The sequence below is a fragment of the Equus przewalskii genome, unplaced genomic scaffold (genome assembly GCF_037783145.1).
Source record: "Equus przewalskii isolate Varuska unplaced genomic scaffold, EquPr2 ChrUn-9, whole genome shotgun sequence".
NCBI lineage: Eukaryota > Metazoa > Chordata > Mammalia > Perissodactyla > Equidae > Equus > Equus przewalskii.
The window spans coordinates 832,273-849,580 of NW_027228757.1; the positions used below are offsets into that span (position 1 = coordinate 832,273).

The 17,308-nt window shown below is 50.4% G+C and overlaps 3 protein-coding genes across 6 annotated transcripts; 2 read left to right on the forward strand and 1 right to left on the reverse strand.

Moving 5' to 3' along the window:
* The first annotated feature begins 681 nt into the window (after positions 1-681).
* MRPL24 (mitochondrial ribosomal protein L24) lies at positions 682-5,510 on the forward strand. Its single transcript, XM_008516829.2, has 6 exons — positions 682-885; positions 3,342-3,585; positions 3,666-3,761; positions 3,968-4,071; positions 4,351-4,481; positions 4,927-5,510. Exons 2-6 carry the CDS (start codon positions 3,403-3,405, stop codon positions 5,061-5,063), a joined length of 651 nt encoding a protein of 216 aa, XP_008515051.1. The 5' UTR covers positions 682-885; positions 3,342-3,402; the 3' UTR covers positions 5,064-5,510.
* METTL25B (methyltransferase like 25B) lies at positions 5,507-11,379 on the reverse strand. Of its 2 annotated transcripts, XM_008516831.2 has the most exons (8): positions 11,248-11,379; positions 9,149-9,273; positions 8,805-8,997; positions 8,244-8,306; positions 7,866-8,009; positions 6,878-7,362; positions 6,263-6,447; positions 5,507-5,839 (listed from the first exon to the last, which is right to left on the reverse strand). In XM_008516831.2, exons 1-8 carry the CDS (start codon positions 11,356-11,358, stop codon positions 5,718-5,720), a joined length of 1,428 nt encoding a protein of 475 aa, XP_008515053.1. In that variant the 5' UTR covers positions 11,359-11,379; the 3' UTR covers positions 5,507-5,717. The 2 variants fall into 2 exon arrangements, with proteins under 2 accessions (XP_008515053.1, XP_008515054.1); XM_008516832.2 differs by lacking the exon at positions 6,878-7,362.
* Positions 11,290-17,308, forward strand: ISG20L2 (interferon stimulated exonuclease gene 20 like 2). Of its 3 annotated transcripts, none has more exons than XM_008516826.2 (4): positions 11,290-12,046; positions 12,682-13,533; positions 15,506-15,706; positions 16,391-17,308. In XM_008516826.2, exons 2-4 carry the CDS (start codon positions 12,799-12,801, stop codon positions 16,502-16,504), a joined length of 1,050 nt encoding a protein of 349 aa, XP_008515048.1. In that variant the 5' UTR covers positions 11,290-12,046; positions 12,682-12,798; the 3' UTR covers positions 16,505-17,308. The 3 variants fall into 3 exon arrangements, with proteins under 3 accessions (XP_008515048.1, XP_008515049.1, XP_070464623.1); XM_008516827.2 differs by having other exon boundaries at positions 11,623-12,046; positions 12,379-13,533; XM_070608522.1 differs by having other exon boundaries at positions 12,022-12,102; positions 12,379-13,533.

Sequence of the window (17,308 nt, forward strand, 5' to 3'; positions counted from 1 at the left end):
CAAAGTCACAGAATAAACTACACTATTCATTCTGCTTCTGCCCAGGCACTGTTTAACACAGAGGCCCCCATAAGCACCTGGGAAGGTTAAAAAAAAAAAAAAAGCTTGCACAAGAAGTAGGATGTGAGAAGGTGCCAATGTCAGCTGCAGCCCCCGATCGCCATGGAAGCAGGGATATTTGGGTTGGTTGTAGAAACAACTTTGACCCCGCAAAGGTCAAAGCTGGGGGTGCCTGCCACCCTTAACTGGTGATGAGGGGCGAGGAGGTTGACAGGGTGGAATCCTCCCAGTACTCCCTGAGTTAAGTAGAATGGCTGGATTAGGTCATCTCCAAGGTTCTTTGCAGATCTGACATTTTGTGACTAGATCATCATCCACTGGCGGCACTGGGTGGGCCCACGATTCATCCTTTCCTTTAAAAGGCCTATGACAGTTTTGTAATTTGCCCTAAGGGCAAGCGGGGAGAGTATTGGCTGTAGGCTTACCTAGAAAGGATGGCCCTCTGCTTTGAAGAGAAAGCCCCAATCACCTAGAAAATGGAGCCATCGTCTCTAGAAACTACAATTCCCAGGGGCCTCCACTCGGAGCATGTGCAAGAATGTGCCAGGCACGGCAGCCTATCCTGCTTTGCCTTCAGCACCCGACGTGCTTCACGGTGTGCTTACGCTTTCTTGATTTCCTACCCGACCAAATTTCCTGTTTCCAGCCTGCTTGGTAGCGGCGGACTCCAACTCCCAGCATGCAGAGAGGCTAGATTCGTTGTTGAGCTTCTGCTCTACAATTAGACTACATTTCCCAGAGAGCCGAGGGACGGGGACGGGAGGGGCTTAGGGCCCATGTGCAGAGGTAACCGACTGAGGCTCCGTGGCGCAGCGGCAAGTGGCGGTGAGGGTCGAGCCGTCCGAGCTCTTGGTGGTTCTGGGCTGGTCCGGGAGGCGGATGCGGGAAGGCCCTTTTTTTTCCCCCTCTGTGGCTCAGTCTTCTCGCCCTGGGTTTCCCTGCACCGGAAGCTTGGAGCGGGTGGTTGCTGAAGAGTGCTGGGTACTGGGCGTCTGCGCTTGGGATGGGGCTGGCCGGGGAAGTCTTTGGAGCCGGGGCCTGCGCGGCAGACACGCCGCCTCGCTATCTCGCTCGGCGCCTCCATAGCACGCTGTGAAAGCCCCACTGCGGAAGAGGCACCAGCCTTTCCAGAGTTTGGAGGGAAAGAAGGAAAAGATCTAGGGAGCTGGCTTCTGGGATCTCCTCCCAGAGCTTCAGATCTAGAATGGTTGAGGTTGAGGGACTTCTTGCGGCCATCACGCAGGAGTCTTTCATAAGGTTGGCTCTGCTCCTATGAAGCTGTATGAATTAGGGCAAGTCCCTTCAGCTCTCAGGGCCTTGGTTTCCTTGTCTCCTGTCAGCCTTCCTCACAGGTCATGTGAAGATCAAACACCAGAAATAGTGAAGTTCCCAGCATTAGATTTGTCACATGGTCGTGCTCCCTAAGCATTTGTTGAATCTGAATGAGAACACTGAGGCCCTTACGTTCAACCAGCATTAACTAAAAACGTTAGGCCTTTTCTTTTTCATATTGAGAAGTATAAAGAAAAATGACACAGTATCCCCCTGTTCAGATAAACTGGTTGATATATTTTTTTAATGCACATGGGTTAAAAAATACAAACGTTATGGAAAAGAATGAGACAGAAAGGAACAGCCCTCCCAAACATTTCCTCACCCCCAAAACAAGTACTTTAGTTGTTCCCTGTTTCCTGCCCATAAATATATGTGCCCAAATATGTATTTTTTAATTTTTCCAAAAGGGATGATTAACTATTCACATTACTCTGTACCTTTTAAAAATTTGTATTAAAATTTTGTTAAAATTATTTATTAAGTAAAATAAAAGTTAAATAAAAATATTTATCAAAAATTTATTTAAAATAGGGGCTGGCCCCGTGGCAAAGTGGTTAAGTTTGCACGCTCTGCTGCAGGCGGCCCAGTGTTTCACTGGTTCGAATCCTGGGCGCGGACATGGCACTGCTCATCAAACCACGCTGAGGCAGTGTCCCACATGCCACAACTAGAAGGACCCACAACAAAGGATATACAATTGTGTACCGGGGGGCTTTGGGGAGAAAAAGGAAAAAAATAAAATCTTAAAAAAAGAAAATTTATTTAAAATAATGACACCAACAACCCTGTAAAGGTTTTATTTATTTATTTATTTATTTATTTATTTATTTATTTGCTGAGGAAGATTCACTCTGAGCTAACATCTGTGCCAATCTTCCTCTATTTTGTATACTGGGCAGGACCGGCTTACATACATACAAAACTGGTTTTGTATACTGGTTGTTTGTAAACTCCCCCCCGCTCAACTTAACCACTGGGCCAGCCCCTAACCCTCTAAAGATTTATGGATGATGAAACTGAAGCTCAGAAGTCTAGTTGCCTCTGGTTACACGATAAGATGATGGTGGAGCAGGGACTAAACCCAGGTGGTCTGACTCCAGTCTAGAGTTCTTTATGCCATTATAGTGCACTTTATTTGTACTTTGAAGTTAGGCTTTATTCTTAGCTATAAAACAAGATTAATGGTACCTCCATCATTTAAGCCTCCTTGGGCTTAAATGAAATGATCCAGGAAAACACTTAGCATGGCACTTGGCAGGTAAAGTGCTCAATAAATTGACACACGTATTATTTTTTCCTTCGGTTCTCTCACCACCATGTTTATTTAGTCCATCATCCCAAATTGGGAGGCTTAGAGTCCATACTTAGTTGGGAAATTTAGGACCCAGTAATCCTAGAGTCTGGCTCTGGGTCCTGTAGGAAAGAAGCTGTCTTAGGAGGAGTGGTTAGTGGTTATTTCCTGACTGCGGATAGGATTGTGAGTGGTGTAGGAACATTTCAGTCCCAGTTTTCCTCTCTACTACCTGTCTGTTTTACTTTATAACTGCCTGTCTTTTGGCCTTATGCCACTGTTTTCTTCCTATCCTACTGTTTGTGCACTTATTTAGTAACTATTTATTGAGTACCTACTCTGTGCCAAGCCCTACTGGGATCTGCTGGATTCAGGGGTGAGCTAGATAACAAGGTCTCTAGCCTCAATGAGACTTTGAAGACTTTGAGACTTTGAAGTCAGATACAGGTGGGTTTGAATGCCGATTCTCCTGCATAGTAGCTTTATGACCATGGGCAAGTCACTTAACCTCTCTGAGTCTATTTCCTCATCTGTAAAGTGAAGATAATATCTTGTGAGGATTTAATGAGATGAGGTCCACTAAGCAATGGACCAAGTGCCTAAAAAAATGTTCCTTCTCTTGCTTCTTGGCCCCCTTTCTATCTGTCTACTCCAGAGTTGACTAGGAAGGTTTCTGGGTCTTTCGCTGGCCAGAGGACTTCTCACAGCCTCCAGCCATGCGTCTCTCTGCCCTGCTGGCCTTGGCATCCAAGGTCACTCTACCTCCCAACTACCGCTACGGGATGAGCCGCCCAGGCTCCCTGTCAGACAAGAGGAAGAATCCTCCAGGGACCAGGCGGCGCCGGGTGGCTGTGGAACCCATCTCTGATGAAGACTGGCATCTGTTCTGTGGGGACAGGGTGAGAACCTCAGACAGGGTAAGTGGTGGGAGGGGCTCCTGGACAAGGATCTCCCTCTCATCCCTCATGTCTTCCCACAGGTGGAGGTCCTAGAAGGCAAGGATGCTGGGAAGCAAGGCAAAGTGGTTCAAGTTATCCGGCAGCGAAACTGGGTGGTCCTGGAGGGGCTGAATACAGTAAGTGAAGAGTGAGGATGGGGATACTCAGAAAGCCTGTCTCATCTGTCCCTCCCCATTAAGCAGCACAGGGAGGCAGGAGGCAGGCTGAGGGAGTGGTGAGACGACTGAACCTTCTACTTTTCAACTTGGGCTGAATGCTCTGAGCTGCGGTAGGCAAGCCCCCTTTACACCCCTCTTTTGATTACCCCCCCTCTTTTGGACAGCATTACCGCTATATTGGCAAGACCAAGGATTACCGGGGAACCATGATCCCTAGCGAAGCACCCTTGCTCCACCACCAGGTTAAACTTGTGGATCCTGTGGACAGGCAAGCACATGGGGGCTCTGGTCAGAGGGTTTCCCACCCTCTGAGTCCACGTAGCTGTTGACCACATTTATCCAATGGGAATGGTGGGTTGGATGCTCTGGAAATTGAGGGGGGCCATCTCATGAACATGACCCCCTGTTCATGTTCATGGACAACCCCAATACAGAGGTAGCAGAGGAACAAGATGGTGACCTTAGTGTTTTCAGCCATTGACTTTTGGGTTGGAGGGTGGCAGGGAGACCTGACTCCCAGGCCAGGCTCACCTCTTCTATCCACTAGGAAACCCACTGAGGTGGAGTGGAGATTCACTGAAGCAGGAGAGCGGGTACGAGTCTCTACAAGATCAGGAAGAATTATCCCCAAACCTGAATTTCCCAGAGCTGATGGCATCGTCCCTGAAACATGGACTGGTGAGGCTGGGTGAGGGGCAGGAAGATGGGGGTAGGTGTGGTAGGAATGGGAACAAGAAATGTTAAGAGGGGCCAGCCTGGTGGTACAGTGGTTAAGTGCACATGTTCCACTTTGGTGGCCTGGGGTTCGCCGGTTCGAATCCCGGGTGCAGACATGGTACCACTTGGCAAGCCATGCTGTGGTAGGCATCCCACATATAAAGAAGAGGAAGACGGGCACGGATGTTAGCTCAGGGCCAGTCTTCCTCAGCAAAAAGAGGAGGGTTGGTAGCAGATGTTAACTCAGGGCTAATCTTCCTCAAAATAAATAAATTAATTAATTAAATAAAAATAAATAAAATTAAAGTCTATCAAATTTTAAAAAAAAACTACCTGTTAAAAAAAAAAAAGAAAAAAGAAATGTTAAGAAGCCCTCCCATCCATCTTCTTTCCTTTGGTTCAATAGATGGCCCCAAAGACACATCAGTGGAAGATGCTCTAGAAAGAACCTATGTGCCCCGTCTAAAGACACTGGAGGAGGAGGTGATGGAGGCGATGGGGATCCAGGAGACTCGGAGACACAAGAAAGTCTATTGGTATTGAACCTGGGGAGAGCAGCTTCTCCTCTCCTTGTCTTAGCCTTGAAGGTTGTGGCCACCTCTTCTTCAGACACCAATAAAGAGCCATGAGTCGTCCTCTGTGTGCAGCTGCTTATCTTCTGCAGACCAGCACTCCAACTCCAATGCACCTGGTTCAGGGACTGAAGGGAGGAAGCATCTGTTCTGATGTTACCACCGAACCTGGATGGAGGTCAGCTAGCCATAAGGCGGCCCTCCGAAGGGGCAGGGCCTGCAGAATCTGGAATGGAGACCAGAGGGGGAGAGAGGTTCCCTCCAATGGAGACCTCTGAGTAACAGAAGACGCTGCCTGTTATGGAGGACAGTGGGGATTGGGGGTGTGGGTCTGAATTGTAGCTCCTCTGCAGGATCTCAGTAGGGAGGGTGTACATCTGTCCTTTTCTATATTTAATAAAAATAGGTGGGAAATAAAGACTTCAACTTTTTAATAAATTAAAAATAAATTTTTACATAATATTACATAACACATGGAGGGAGAGAAAGGATACGAAGCTGAAGGTTTGTGGGGAATCAGGATTCCAGGGAAGATGCAGGATGCTGGTTCTCTGGGTGAGGAGGTGCAGACCGCCACCCACTGTGGCACCTGGGTGGTTTCAGATGGGGTCCAAGATGTGCTGTGTCAGCTGTCTTCAGTCTCCAGCACAGAGAAGGCCTGACCCAGCGGCCTCTTGGTGGCCACCAGAACCAGGTTTCTGGGAGAGAGTTCAGGGCTGAAGATGGGCAGCAGCTCAGCATGGAAGCCTGGGAGAAAGACAGCGCTACTCAGAAGGGGAGGAGTGAAGCAAACCCTCAGCCCCACTTCCTGCCCAGTCTGTAGGCACGGCTCCTTTTCCCCCTTAGGGAAGCTCCAGGGGGGTTAAGGAGCCCCAGTTCTCTACCAGGAAGATGACTAGGAGGAGGCAGTCCTTTGCACACTGTAGGTTCTCAGTGCCTGAGATGCTGGCTTAAAATGCACTCAAGGATGCACTGCCAGAGGCTGACTCAGTAGGAATTTGCATTAACAAGTACCCCACCCCCACTCCACTGGTGACTCTGAAGCAGGTGGTCCAAGAATCACCACAGTGAGGAACCTAGTCCCAGCAGATATCAGGCTGGGACCTGAAGGAGGAGCCCCAGAACTCCAGCCCCTCTGGCCCTGGGGTCCCTGCTGTAGGCCACCCTCACCCTGCTCCTGAAGGTAGAGCAGCCGGTCCAGCAGAATCAGTGTCTCCACCAGTGGGGCCAGCAGCAGGGCCAGGCTGAAGAAAGTCACCACACGGTTCTCCTGGGCCTGGTGGGCCCGAAGGGCAGCCAGATTCAGCGGCAGCTGGGGGTCCAACCCTACCCGCTGTAGCCCCCGCTGCACATACCTGTGGGATCAGCCACAGACAACACTCAGTTTGGTTTTAGGAATCTCCATCTCCCACTTACACTGTCCATTCCTAATTCAATTCCAACTTTGCTTGATTTGCTACTCTAATATGCATTTTGAAACATTTTTCTGGCTGTAAGCTGTCTGTCCAATAGCAAATTGATCCAAAAATTGATTTTCAGCCACATCTGTCCCAATTATTTAGCTATATTTTTAGCATTAAAAAAACATGACTGTCTCCTGATAAAACAGTGACAACTCCCTTTTTAAGAAATTCTGAGAAGCTGCCCCAGCGAGAGAACTCAAAATCACCCCCCTGGGCACATGTAGGTTTTCTTTAGGATGCGCTAACAAGTGAGGGTGGGAGGGTTATTAGACCTCCAGCTGGCCATGCCCCCTCCCCACACACCCACCTCCCCCAGCCTCACTCTTCAATCTTGAGCTCGTGGACCCTGGGGATCCCCTGCACGCCTGGCCGACGGAGCGTGGGCTGGGCACAACGGATAACTGTCTCCAGTGCTGCCCGATAGCAGTGGGTTCGGAGGCCAGGGCCTGCTTTCTGTAGCCGCTCAGCATATTCCTCCAGGGCATGGCAGGCTCCCTCCCGAAGCCTGTACGGCAGTTCGTAGCCAGGCAGCCCAGCCACCCACTGACTCAGTGGGTAGCCACCAGGATCACTCAGCTTCATGTAGCAACAGCCCACTGAGGCCAGGGCCACCACCTCAGGGCAGCAGGAGAAGTGCCTCAGCAAGGCGACGCTCAGATCCCCACAGGCATGGAGGCCTGTGAGCAGCAAGCGGGCCCCACCCTGAGGTGAGTTCTCCAGTGGAAGCAGAAGCTCCTCACACAGGGCCGTAGGGTCTACCCATCTAACCACGTGGTGTGGGGAGTGGCGAGGGCCAGTTTGGACCACCTGTGGAGGCAGGAAGGGATGAAGGCAGATGGGAAGTCTGTTTGCTGTCCCCATGATGCCACCTCAGACCGCAGGAAGGGATCTGTCCTCTATGTTCCTTCCCAAGGAGGAAGATGGGAGAGAAGCTGGGCTGTAGGAGAGAGCTGGACCTTGAATCAGGAGGTGGGATGAATTCTGGGTCTATCATATCACTATTAATTGCAAATCTTTTCAGCTCTGAGTCCCAGTTTCCTCACCTGTAATGAATCTAATACCTGACTGGCCACTTCACAAGTTGTTGTGAGAAGAACACATCAGTACGGAAAGCACTTTGTAACTAGAAAGTGCCTTTTAGATGTGAGGCGGCTTTGGCGAAGAGGGGACCCGGGGAAAGGGGGAGTGGAAAGTAGGGCCCATACCATCTCATGCTGAGCAATCTAAAAGAGGGAATTGAGCCTTGGTGCCCAGTTCCAGCCAAGGAGAGCCTGCTCCTGCAGTCCTGGCTGCAGGAAGGGTTGGCCTACCTGTGCGTTCCTCTTCTCTTCTTTCTCCAGAGCCTGCAGGAGCTCCTGGTCCAGGCGCTGGGCCCTCTCCACCAGTCTCTGATCTCCTTCAATGCTCTTCACCATCAGCCCCAGCCCCAGGGACATGAAGCGGGAGAGATGGCCCTGGAGTCATGAAAGGGAGGGTGGAGACACTCCTGATCAGTGTCCTATCTCCTGTCACCCTCCCTATCACAGGCCTGGACACCTGGGTCCCAGGCCCTCAGAAGGCTTAAATTCTGCCCTGCCTGCTTCTACCACTCCTTGACACCTGCCTCCCTGGTACTGTGACCTGATAGCCTGTGTTCCAACTGTTCTATCCTAGGTCAAAAAAACCAGAATGTTAGGTGTCTGGCTCACCTGGCCTGAGCCTACATCCACAACCTGGGTGCAGCCTGTGAGGTCACTCAGCTTCTTCACCAACTGAAAGAGAAAGGAAAAAGGTCTCCTGGCCATCGGTTCTTGACCCCTGGGGCAAACACCCATAATGAGGGTGGAGGAGCTGAAGATGGCTGAGGAAGATGGGTAGAGGGTGCCAAGGAAGAGACAAGATATGGAAATCAAAATGGAGGGTGCTGACCCCAGGTTCAGGCCACTCTCCTTGCTCCTTTTAGGTCAGTGATTCAACCTCCCCCAAAGAACAAGGAGGAGAGGCCCATGGGAAGCCATGAGCAGATTGTGGAGGTGTGAGAACAGGAATAAGACAGTGATTCAGACATAACCACCAACCAACCCAGCAAAAGGATGAAAAACCCACAAAACTCCAGCATCAAGATATGGTTATAGTATGCCTGCTGAGGTAGAGCTCTTCTAGGGCCTCCAGTCCTGCAGGTGATATAAGGTGCCCACATCTTTGTAACCCACCAGCTTAAGAAGTTCTCAGACTTCCAAACACCACCTATACCCCAGCCCTCTCCTCACCTCTCCCAGCCTCCGGATCTCATGCTGCTTCTTGGGCCTGACATGTTTCCGGAATGGAGCTGTCAGTCGGGAGCTCTGGCTGGGGTTCTCCAGGAACTCTGAGGGGCTCTGAAACCCAGGCGTCCGGGTAAAGGCCAGGGCATAAGCTGTGGACTTCAGGGCCAGCAGGGTGAGTGGCCACACCGACCTGTACCTGAGATAGCCCGGCCCAGGCCCCCAGTGAATAGTCCCATCGCGTCCTGAGTGCACCAGTTTGCAACCCAGGGAGCCCTTGTGAGACTGAGCAATGGCTTGCTGCAGGGCTCAGCGCCGGGTCCTCCAGCACAGTGCCCCCTTGCCCATACCTGACCACTTCCCCTTCCCTAGGCATCCCCAGCAGCAGTGTGGCCAGCTGCGGCGGGCTCAGTCCATCCAATGCTTCCTGCCATGAGCAAGGGAGAGTGCCCCACAGGTTGTCTGTGAAAAATTCCTGCAGGAGAAGGGGAGAAGCAATCAACAGGCTACTACCCTCCCCTTTCTTCCCTACCCAACTCTCATCGCAGGGCCACTGGCTACAACCAGCAGGCACTTCCTACTCATCCAAGTCACCTCTTCTCTGAAGCCTGCTCCAGCCTCCCCTTTCTCTCCTCAGATCCCAGACTGCATTCTGTACATACTCTCTTTTTAGCAGTTTCCCCACTTATGTGTGTTTTCTCTACTTAGCTGAATTTAAAGGCAGGGATGGTGTATTCTTCACATCTGCATCCCCAACACTACAGTGACTGACACGCAGTGTGTTACCATTTAGTAACCTACCATTATATATGCCAGACATTATGTACGCCAGAATGTAGTTTTATTCATTCATTTGTTCAACACAAATTCTGAAGCCTTGGTTAGGCACCAAGCTCTATTCTAGGCTAGGGATACAACAATGAACCAGACAGACAAGATTCTTGCTCTTGCAGAGTTTACATTAAAAAAATAATTTCAGATAACATTAAATGTCACACAAACAATAAAACACAAACGAAACAGTAACATAATGGAGAGTTTGAGAGAGTATTGCTTCAGATAGAGAAATGAGAGAAGACTTGTCTGAGGAGATGACACCATAGCTGAGACTTGAATGAACAGGAAATAGACATGTAAAAAAAAATTCAGGTGACAGCAAACACTTATAAAATACTTTAATATGCCAGGCACTGTTCTAAACATTTTACATGTGTTAATGCATTTAATCCTCAAAACAACCCTAGAAGTAGGTACTATTCTTATCCCCCATTTTACAGAAAAGGAAATTGGTGCACAGCGATTAAGTAACTTGCCCAAGTCATAAAGCTAGCAAGAAGCAGAGCTGGGATTTGAAACCAATTTGACTCTAGAGCTATTGCTCTTAACCATTCTACTCTATTGCCTTTCTGTGGAGGAAAAACATTCCAGGCAGCTCAGTAAGCGCAACGGCCCAGATGCCTGCAATATTTGTGGAACAGAAGTCAGCCCAGTATAGGTGCAGTACAGTCAATGTGGGAGAAAACAAAATGTGGTGGGGTTCAGGAGGCAGCAGGGGACAGATCCTGTAGGGCATTATGGGTAACGGTAAGGAATGAGGACTTCATCAAAACACCTAGGAAGCAGGAAGTGTCATGATCAGATTTACATTTTAAAGAGATCAATCTGGCTGCTTTGTGAAGAAGTGGTTACGGAGGAACAGAAGCAAACACAGAGGTCAGTTAGGAAGTGGTCCAGGAGAGAGAGGATGGTGGCTAGGCCCAGGATGGTAGCAATGGAGATGGAAACAAATGGATGAATTTGGTATTTATTCTGGTGGCAGAGCCAACAGAACTTGTTGAAGGATTGGACTGTGGATCAGTGAAGGAAAGGGTGAATCAAGAATGGCTTCCTGGTTTGGGGGCTGACCAATTCAGTGGATGGTTGTGCCATTCACACATTATCTCATTTATTCTCTACAATGATCCTCCAGACAGATCCATTTTACAGCTGAGAAACCAAGACTAGGAGAAATTTTTTTTCTTTAATACTTAAGGTTAACACAGTAGGGGAGGCAGGATTCTAGTGCAAGCCTGTCTGACTCCAAAGTTGGAACTGTCCATTACAGTGCAAAACCAGGAATTTATTCAAATTCCGACAGATGTGTGTTCTTGGAACATCTCACATGTTCCTAGGAGAGTTCAACGTAGGTGTAGCATGGCTCAAATGTCCCTGCGTCTTATTACTTCGGATTTGGGAAGGTTAGAAAAACAACCTAGATATTAGAAATATTAATATTTATGGCAACTGAAAAAAAGGATCGCCCTAGTTTCAACCCCTTCTTGTACAGACAACAGACTGAAATTCATAGAATAAAAGAGATCAGAAGCTAACTCCCCAGATTCTCTCCCTGTCGTGGGCACCTAGCCAACCACACTCCGGGAGCACCCCGCCCACATCCCTGTGGCCTCACGATGATGTAGGCGTCCAGGATGGAACGGTAGAGCGCCAGGACACGGGTGAGGTTCACAGCTAGCTGCCTCCTCTCCTCGTAAGAGAGGCCCCGGGCGGAGACGCCCGGCATCCCCGGGTCCAGCCGGTGGCGAGAACGCGGTGAGGAAGGAACCAGGGTCAGTCCCACGCGGGTCCAGGACCCGGGCCGGGCTCAGCTCTGCAGGCGGCACGGGAAAAAAGCGCTCTGAATCCGGTCCCCGACGCTGTCTTTCCGGGACTCCAGGCTGCGATTGAAGACCTGAGGCGCCCTCCTGACGTCACAGGTAGCGACGTCCCACAGCGCGAAGGTGTCAGCGTCAGAGACAAGAGCGACGGTGCCACGGGCAGTGACGCCACAGAGCGGTGCGCGGGCCCCAGCTTCACAGGAGAGGCGGGCCAAGTACCAGGTCCCGCCCCTTCCGGCACGCTTTCCCCCTCTCACGGAAGTAAGGCCCGGGGTTCCCGGCGCGCTGCAGTTGGCGTGTGTCGCGGCCTCCGCACACCTTCGAGTTGTACCTCCACGGGGCTAGAGGGGCCGGGGAGCGTATCCCGCCCCCGCCCCCCCCCCCGACACCGCCCCCGCCGCCGCCGCCGCTGCCGCTGCTCACGCACTCCGAGTCCCTGGCCTCGCTCCCCGAGGCCGGGGCGCTGCGGGCGCGCGCCCGCCGGCCGCCGGCGCGCTCCAACCCGCGCGCCTGCCGTCCCGGGCCTCGTCGGCGGGCGCCAGTTTCCGTCTCCGGCTCCGGGCGCTTCCGGTCCTAGACCTGCAGGTCTATGCGGTAAGTGTGTGGGGATCGGTTTCCCTGGTGGGGACAGCCAAAGTGTGCTCGCCGAGGTAGGTTGGCCCCAGCCTCGGTTTCCCCTCTGCTGATATGTGCCGTCAAAGGTTCTTTCTTGGGAGAAGGGCTTGGATGAGATGCATGTGGTCATTCCCTCCACCTGGAGGCGAGGGAAAGGGGTGCCTGGAGTTAGTGACTCTGTTCGTGGGACCCGCGTGGGGGATGCTTGGGTAATCTAGAGCTCATCTATCCCATACCCGTCACACCCTTGAGCATGCTTAGACGTTCCCTCCCTGGGCAGATGGTAGAGCTCACTTCTTCTGGCTTTCCAGACTCACAGAGTTCGAGCTGGTTGGCCCTCCAGTCCCCTCAGTTTACAAATGAGACTGAGATCTAGAGAGGGGAAATGACCTTCGTAAGACCATACAGCTGGTGAATTGTGGGACTTCGGTAGAATCCAGGCGTCCTGGCACAGACAGTGTTCCTTCCATCATGGCGCATTACAGATTTCATTCTCCCTCTGTCTGGGAGGGGGCTCTGATGTATTTCCTCCCTTAAGTCCTACGGTGATGGACCTGATCTTAGTGTTCTCCCAGGCCTATGGGCTCCGTTATCAGGATCACTTTCTTCCCCAGGGTATACTACAAACCTCCAGATGTTTATCTGTGGGATTCCGCAGAGAATGAGTCTTCCATCCTCTTTTCATTGGTAAGCCACTCTTCCCAACTGCTCTCCCACCATCTACTGTCGTCATGTCTACCTTACTCCTCAATCTGGATTTTGGCGAACCTCCCCCAAAAAAGGCATTAGAGGGGAATGCCAAGCACCGACAATTTGTTAAGAAGCGGCGGCTCTTGGAACGGAAAGGTTTTCTGAATAAGAAGAAGCAGCCCCCTAGCAAGGTGCCTAAGTTGCACTCAGAACCTCCAAAGAAAGGGGAAACTCCTAGGGTGGAGGACGCTTGGAAGGCCCCTCCCCTTCCAAAAAAGAAGAGGACAGTGGCCTCCAGCAGTGGGTCAGAGCAGTCCCTGGACAAGAAGGCTGCAGTGCCTTGGCTGACCCCTGCTCCTTCACAGAAGGCTGGTTCTGTTGTAGCTAAAGTAGATTTGCTGGGGGAGTTCCAGAGTGCCCTTCCAAAGATTAAGAGCCACCCACCTCGCCCCCAGAAGAAGGGCCCCCAGAAGAATCCTCCCCAGAAGAAGGCCCCCCAGAACTCCACCCAAGCTCATTTAGAGAATAAATGCTCTAGAGCATCCCAGAAGATGCCAAAAAAGATGGTGGCAATTGACTGTGAGATGGTGGGCACAGGACCCAAGGGGCATGTCAGTTCCTTGGCTCGATGTAGCATTGTCAACTACAACGGAGATGTGCTTTATGATGAGTACATCCTTCCTCCCTGCCACATTGTGGACTACCGGACTAGATGGAGTGGTATCCGGAAGCAGCATATGGTGAATGCTACACCCTTCAAGATTGCTCGGAACCAGGTGAGAGGCATGGGGCGTGATGGTAGCAAAGAAATGGGTGAGGAGAGGTCTCAGTCGTTTTTCAGCAAAGGATATCATCCAGAGAAGGCGCCCAAGAATTGTGGAGGGAGAGTGGGAGGGAGTGGAATATCAGATGAAGAAGGCTTCCTCTGGGGGTAAGAAGTGGTGAAATGAAAGTCCAGAAAGTTACAATTAGCTGGTGTAACAAACTTCATTGGCAAAGACCTATTTTAGATTTCAAGTGGAATCCTGATCTGGTGAACTGGGAACCTCCATAGAGAAATAACAGCCAGTGATAGAGCAGCAGGCATGAGTGCCAGGGGAAAAGGGCTCAACTGGGGGATGCCGCGTAGTGTTGGAGCCTAGGGTTGAGAACAGAGAGGTGGAAAGCGCTTCCCAAGCGAGAAGTAGCCTGTGGAAAGTGTTAGTGGGAGGAGAGGGCAGGATGTTGACAGAAGGAACTGGGGCATGTTTGTGTAACTAGGATAGGTAGCCTGCAGTGAAGGGGCTAGAAGACACAGGCCTGGGATGTTGGGGTTCTCATCTCAGGGAACAAACCTATTCATTGTAGCCCTATGCTGAATACTGGGAGCACAAGTGAACCGGAAGGAGAGTGAGCAGTAGAGGGGAGGGGAGGAAGTGAAGGAGAGGGAGAGGGACCTGCTTGTCTTGAGAGGCCTCCAGAGGGCGCCCTTGGTTTACATCTTTGTAATTTTAGCTCCACATTCTTTGCCTTCTCCCAATACACTCTATTCCAGTAATTCCTTATATTCCAGAACAGTCAGCTGGAAGAGATGAAGTGGCTGGTTTTTAGAAAGAACTTGAAGAGTTGAAGAACATCCTGTGCACCATGGGCACAGTGAGCAAAGGCTTGGGAGAGGCAGAAGATGGAGTGGGTCTTAGACGGCTATGTATTGAGGTTAATGCAGAGTAAAGGGGTGATTGGCCAGTAAACCACAGGTGAAGTCAGGAGCAGCTAAATACCCAGTTGATTGGCCTTCGTCTGGTTTTCATCTTGAATCACTTCCCCAGCACCCGAGCTGGGGTATGAGACTAAGGTACATCCAGAAGAGCCTGCCCCTTCTGAGGGGTCCTGTTGAGAGGCCATGCACTCATTCCAGGACTATTGCTCTTGTTCCCAACCTTTTTGGAACCTGATTTTAGGAATGGCCTTCAGAGCCCCTGGCAGATTCTTTGGTTGTCTTCAGTGGTAGTATGTCCTCATGCTTTAAGATCCTGAAATGGTGAGAGGTTATTTGGTGCTAAGCCTAGTGTGAATAAGGTTGCTGCTTAGTTGGTAAATACCCTCTGGTTATGAGCAGGAGGAGCTATAAAGCAGCAGGACTGACTTTGTATTAAGGCAGCACAAGCGTGGCTCACCTGATCACTTCCCTCTGCAGCCTTAGTCTGTAAGCGATTCTTACCTTTTATGGCTTGTAGGCCTTTTGAGAATCTGATGAAAGCTATAGACTCCCCCCCCCCCCCCAAAAAAGCTCATATACATATCTACTTGCATATAATTTTGGGCAGCTTACATTACCTCCCTGGAGCCCATCTTTGACTCGGGTGTCCTAGCCTTGTGTCTAAGTCCAGCAAAATGATAATGGTTAAAGGACTTCAAGTAGCAAGCTAGAACTGAACTAGATAGTTACATGAACATCTCAAATGCCGTGTGATTTGGGACTGAAGGCAAATTAATGTGTCTTTGGGGTGGAACTTAATGAGAAGGTAAAGAACCCCTGGTGTGTAAGTCTGAACAGGGTTATACCATGGGAAATACCTACTTTGAGCTCAGGGAGAGGAGTTGGATTTCAAGTCAAAGAAAACTTGTGGGAAAAGGCGTTTCAAGGATGAGGCGGGTGGGCAGTTAGTGAGAAGAACCTAGAAGGATGTGTGGCCATGTCAGGCTTTTAGGATGCAGGGCTCCACCTGTGAGTCCTCCTCACCACCTCCTCTCCCACGCCTATTTCAGATCCTGAAGATACTCACAGGGAAGATAGTGGTGGGGCATGCCATCCACAATGACTTCAAAGCCCTTCAGTACTTTCATCCCAAGTCCCTCACCCGTGACACCTCCCATATCCCTCCCCTCAACCGGAAGGCTGACTGCCCGGAGAATGCCACCATGTCTCTGAAGCGTCTCACCAAGAAGTTGCTGAACCGGGACATCCAGGTAGCGTCTCCCCAAATGCTGCCGGGCTCTGGCATGTCCACTGTGGAGGCTCTCCTTGCTGCCTCTCTTCAGGCTCTGCCCCCAGAATGCCTCTGGTTGTGGAGAGATCCACGTGGGCTTCTCTGGGGGGAAGAGCTTTAGGCTAAAGGGCACAACAGTCTCTGTATGTAGGGATAACAATTCCTTTTCTCTACTGCACGGTGTTCCAGAAAAAAGCCTTGAAGTGCCTGTAAACCCTAAGAATAGAAGAAAGCAGGTAGTGATGGTAGTGTAAAAGACCACATAGTGGATGCCAGGACCTCTGATGTATTTCGCATGTTTGGCACTCAAAGAAGGGATGGCCTGCCTGGCAGGAGGCTGTGGACACATGTCATATGGAGAGCAGTTAAGGAACTGGGCAAGATGAAGCACTCAGAAGGCCTGTCTATGATCTGGTATGTCCTGTCTCTACAGAATATAGAGCAATATGACGTACGTATGTTGCCACAGAAAGGATTGAGGCAGACAGTAGCATAGGAGTTGAACCCCTGAAATTAGTTAAGGAGTAGGGCCCCACCAGAGTTCCACCTTTGCAGCCCACTAACTACAGAAGCAACAGCGTGTATGGGGTTTGGGGGCAGCCAGTTGGGAAGGGAAGAAACAGTCTCTTGTATCTTCATGTTCCTCTCTTCCTCCCTCATTCAGGTTGGGAAAAGCGGACATTCCTCTGTGGAAGATGCTCAGGCCACCATGGAGCTGTACAAGTTGGTTGAAGTTGAGTGGGAACAGCACCTGGCCCAGAATCCCCCAAACGACTAGCGGCAGTGGGGACACTGGTGATGTGGGGAGGCAGAGGCAGCATGGCACCTAGGAGAAACAGCAGTGGACCAATGGACAGCTCTAACAGTTCCACACCTTTGGAAGCTAGAGTTGTTGGGGAGAGGGAGGCCCCACCCCAGACATAATAGCCATTGAAATTTCACCTCAGCTGCTGTGTTCTGTGTCTGGTTAAGTGTCCCATGGAAGGAGGAAGCCTCCATGTCAGAACCCAGCCCTATACTGTTTACCTCTTAAATGGTGCTAACCGCTAGTCCCAGGGTGCTTTGACCCAGTTGAGCCTTTTGACTTTCGAGGGGCAGGGCATACTGGGAAATGTAGTTTCCCAAACTGCCTTATCACCAGGGTGGCCATGTGTCCCATTTTATGCCTTTTGTTCTCAAGAAATTAACAGCATCTTCTTTCACACTCACAAGTATTCTGGTTGGATGATAAACATGGTGATGTTATGTATCACACACTCTGCTGTTGGCTTAGTGTCTACATCTAGTTGTGTCAGGATGTCACCTGTTCTTCCCACCTTGACTTGCAGAGGAGCCATCCCTGGTGAGGTTTAGTTCTCCTTAGGGTTATAAGGTGGTAGAGGTGAGAGAGTGTGGCTTGGAAATCAACTTTTCTGATTAGGAAAGCAGTCTCTTTCCTAAAGTAATAGAAGATTTATTTAATTTAGAGCCCACTTGGTAGGATAAAAAAGGATTTAAAGTGTTTTAATGGTTTTTAATCTACTTTGCTAAACCAAGCCTCTGAAAACTCAAATTATTCCCTTGATAAATTTTTATAATGAAA

What these genes read in the sequence shown, in the direction of transcription:
- MRPL24 (XM_008516829.2), top strand. Translation starts at nt 3,403, where the DNA reads ATGCGTCTCTCTGCCCTGCTGGCCTTGGCATCCAAGGTCACTCTACCT. An exon ending in TCCTGGAGGGGCTGAATACA is followed by an intron (nt 3,762 to 3,967) that starts GTAAGTGAAGAG and finishes TCTTTTGGACAG; the next exon opens with CATTACCGCTATATTGGCAA. An exon ending in CGTCCCTGAAACATGGACTG is followed by an intron (nt 4,482 to 4,926) that starts GTGAGGCTGGGT and finishes TTGGTTCAATAG; the next exon opens with ATGGCCCCAAAGACACATCA.
- METTL25B (XM_008516831.2), bottom strand. Translation starts at nt 11,358, where the DNA reads ATGCCGGGCGTCTCCGCCCGGGGCCTCTCTTACGAGGAGAGGAGGCAG. An exon ending in AGATCCGGAGGCTGGGAGAG is followed by an intron (nt 8,307 to 8,804) that starts GTGAGGAGAGGG and finishes TTTCTCTTTCAG; the next exon opens with TTGGTGAAGAAGCTGAGTGA. An exon ending in AAGAGAAGAGGAACGCACAG is followed by an intron (nt 7,363 to 7,865) that starts GTAGGCCAACCC and finishes CTGCCTCCACAG; the next exon opens with GTGGTCCAAACTGGCCCTCG.
- ISG20L2 (XM_008516826.2), top strand. Translation starts at nt 12,799, where the DNA reads ATGTCTACCTTACTCCTCAATCTGGATTTTGGCGAACCTCCCCCAAAA. An exon ending in TCAAGATTGCTCGGAACCAG is followed by an intron (nt 13,534 to 15,505) that starts GTGAGAGGCATG and finishes CGCCTATTTCAG; the next exon opens with ATCCTGAAGATACTCACAGG. An exon ending in TGCTGAACCGGGACATCCAG is followed by an intron (nt 15,707 to 16,390) that starts GTAGCGTCTCCC and finishes TCCCTCATTCAG; the next exon opens with GTTGGGAAAAGCGGACATTC.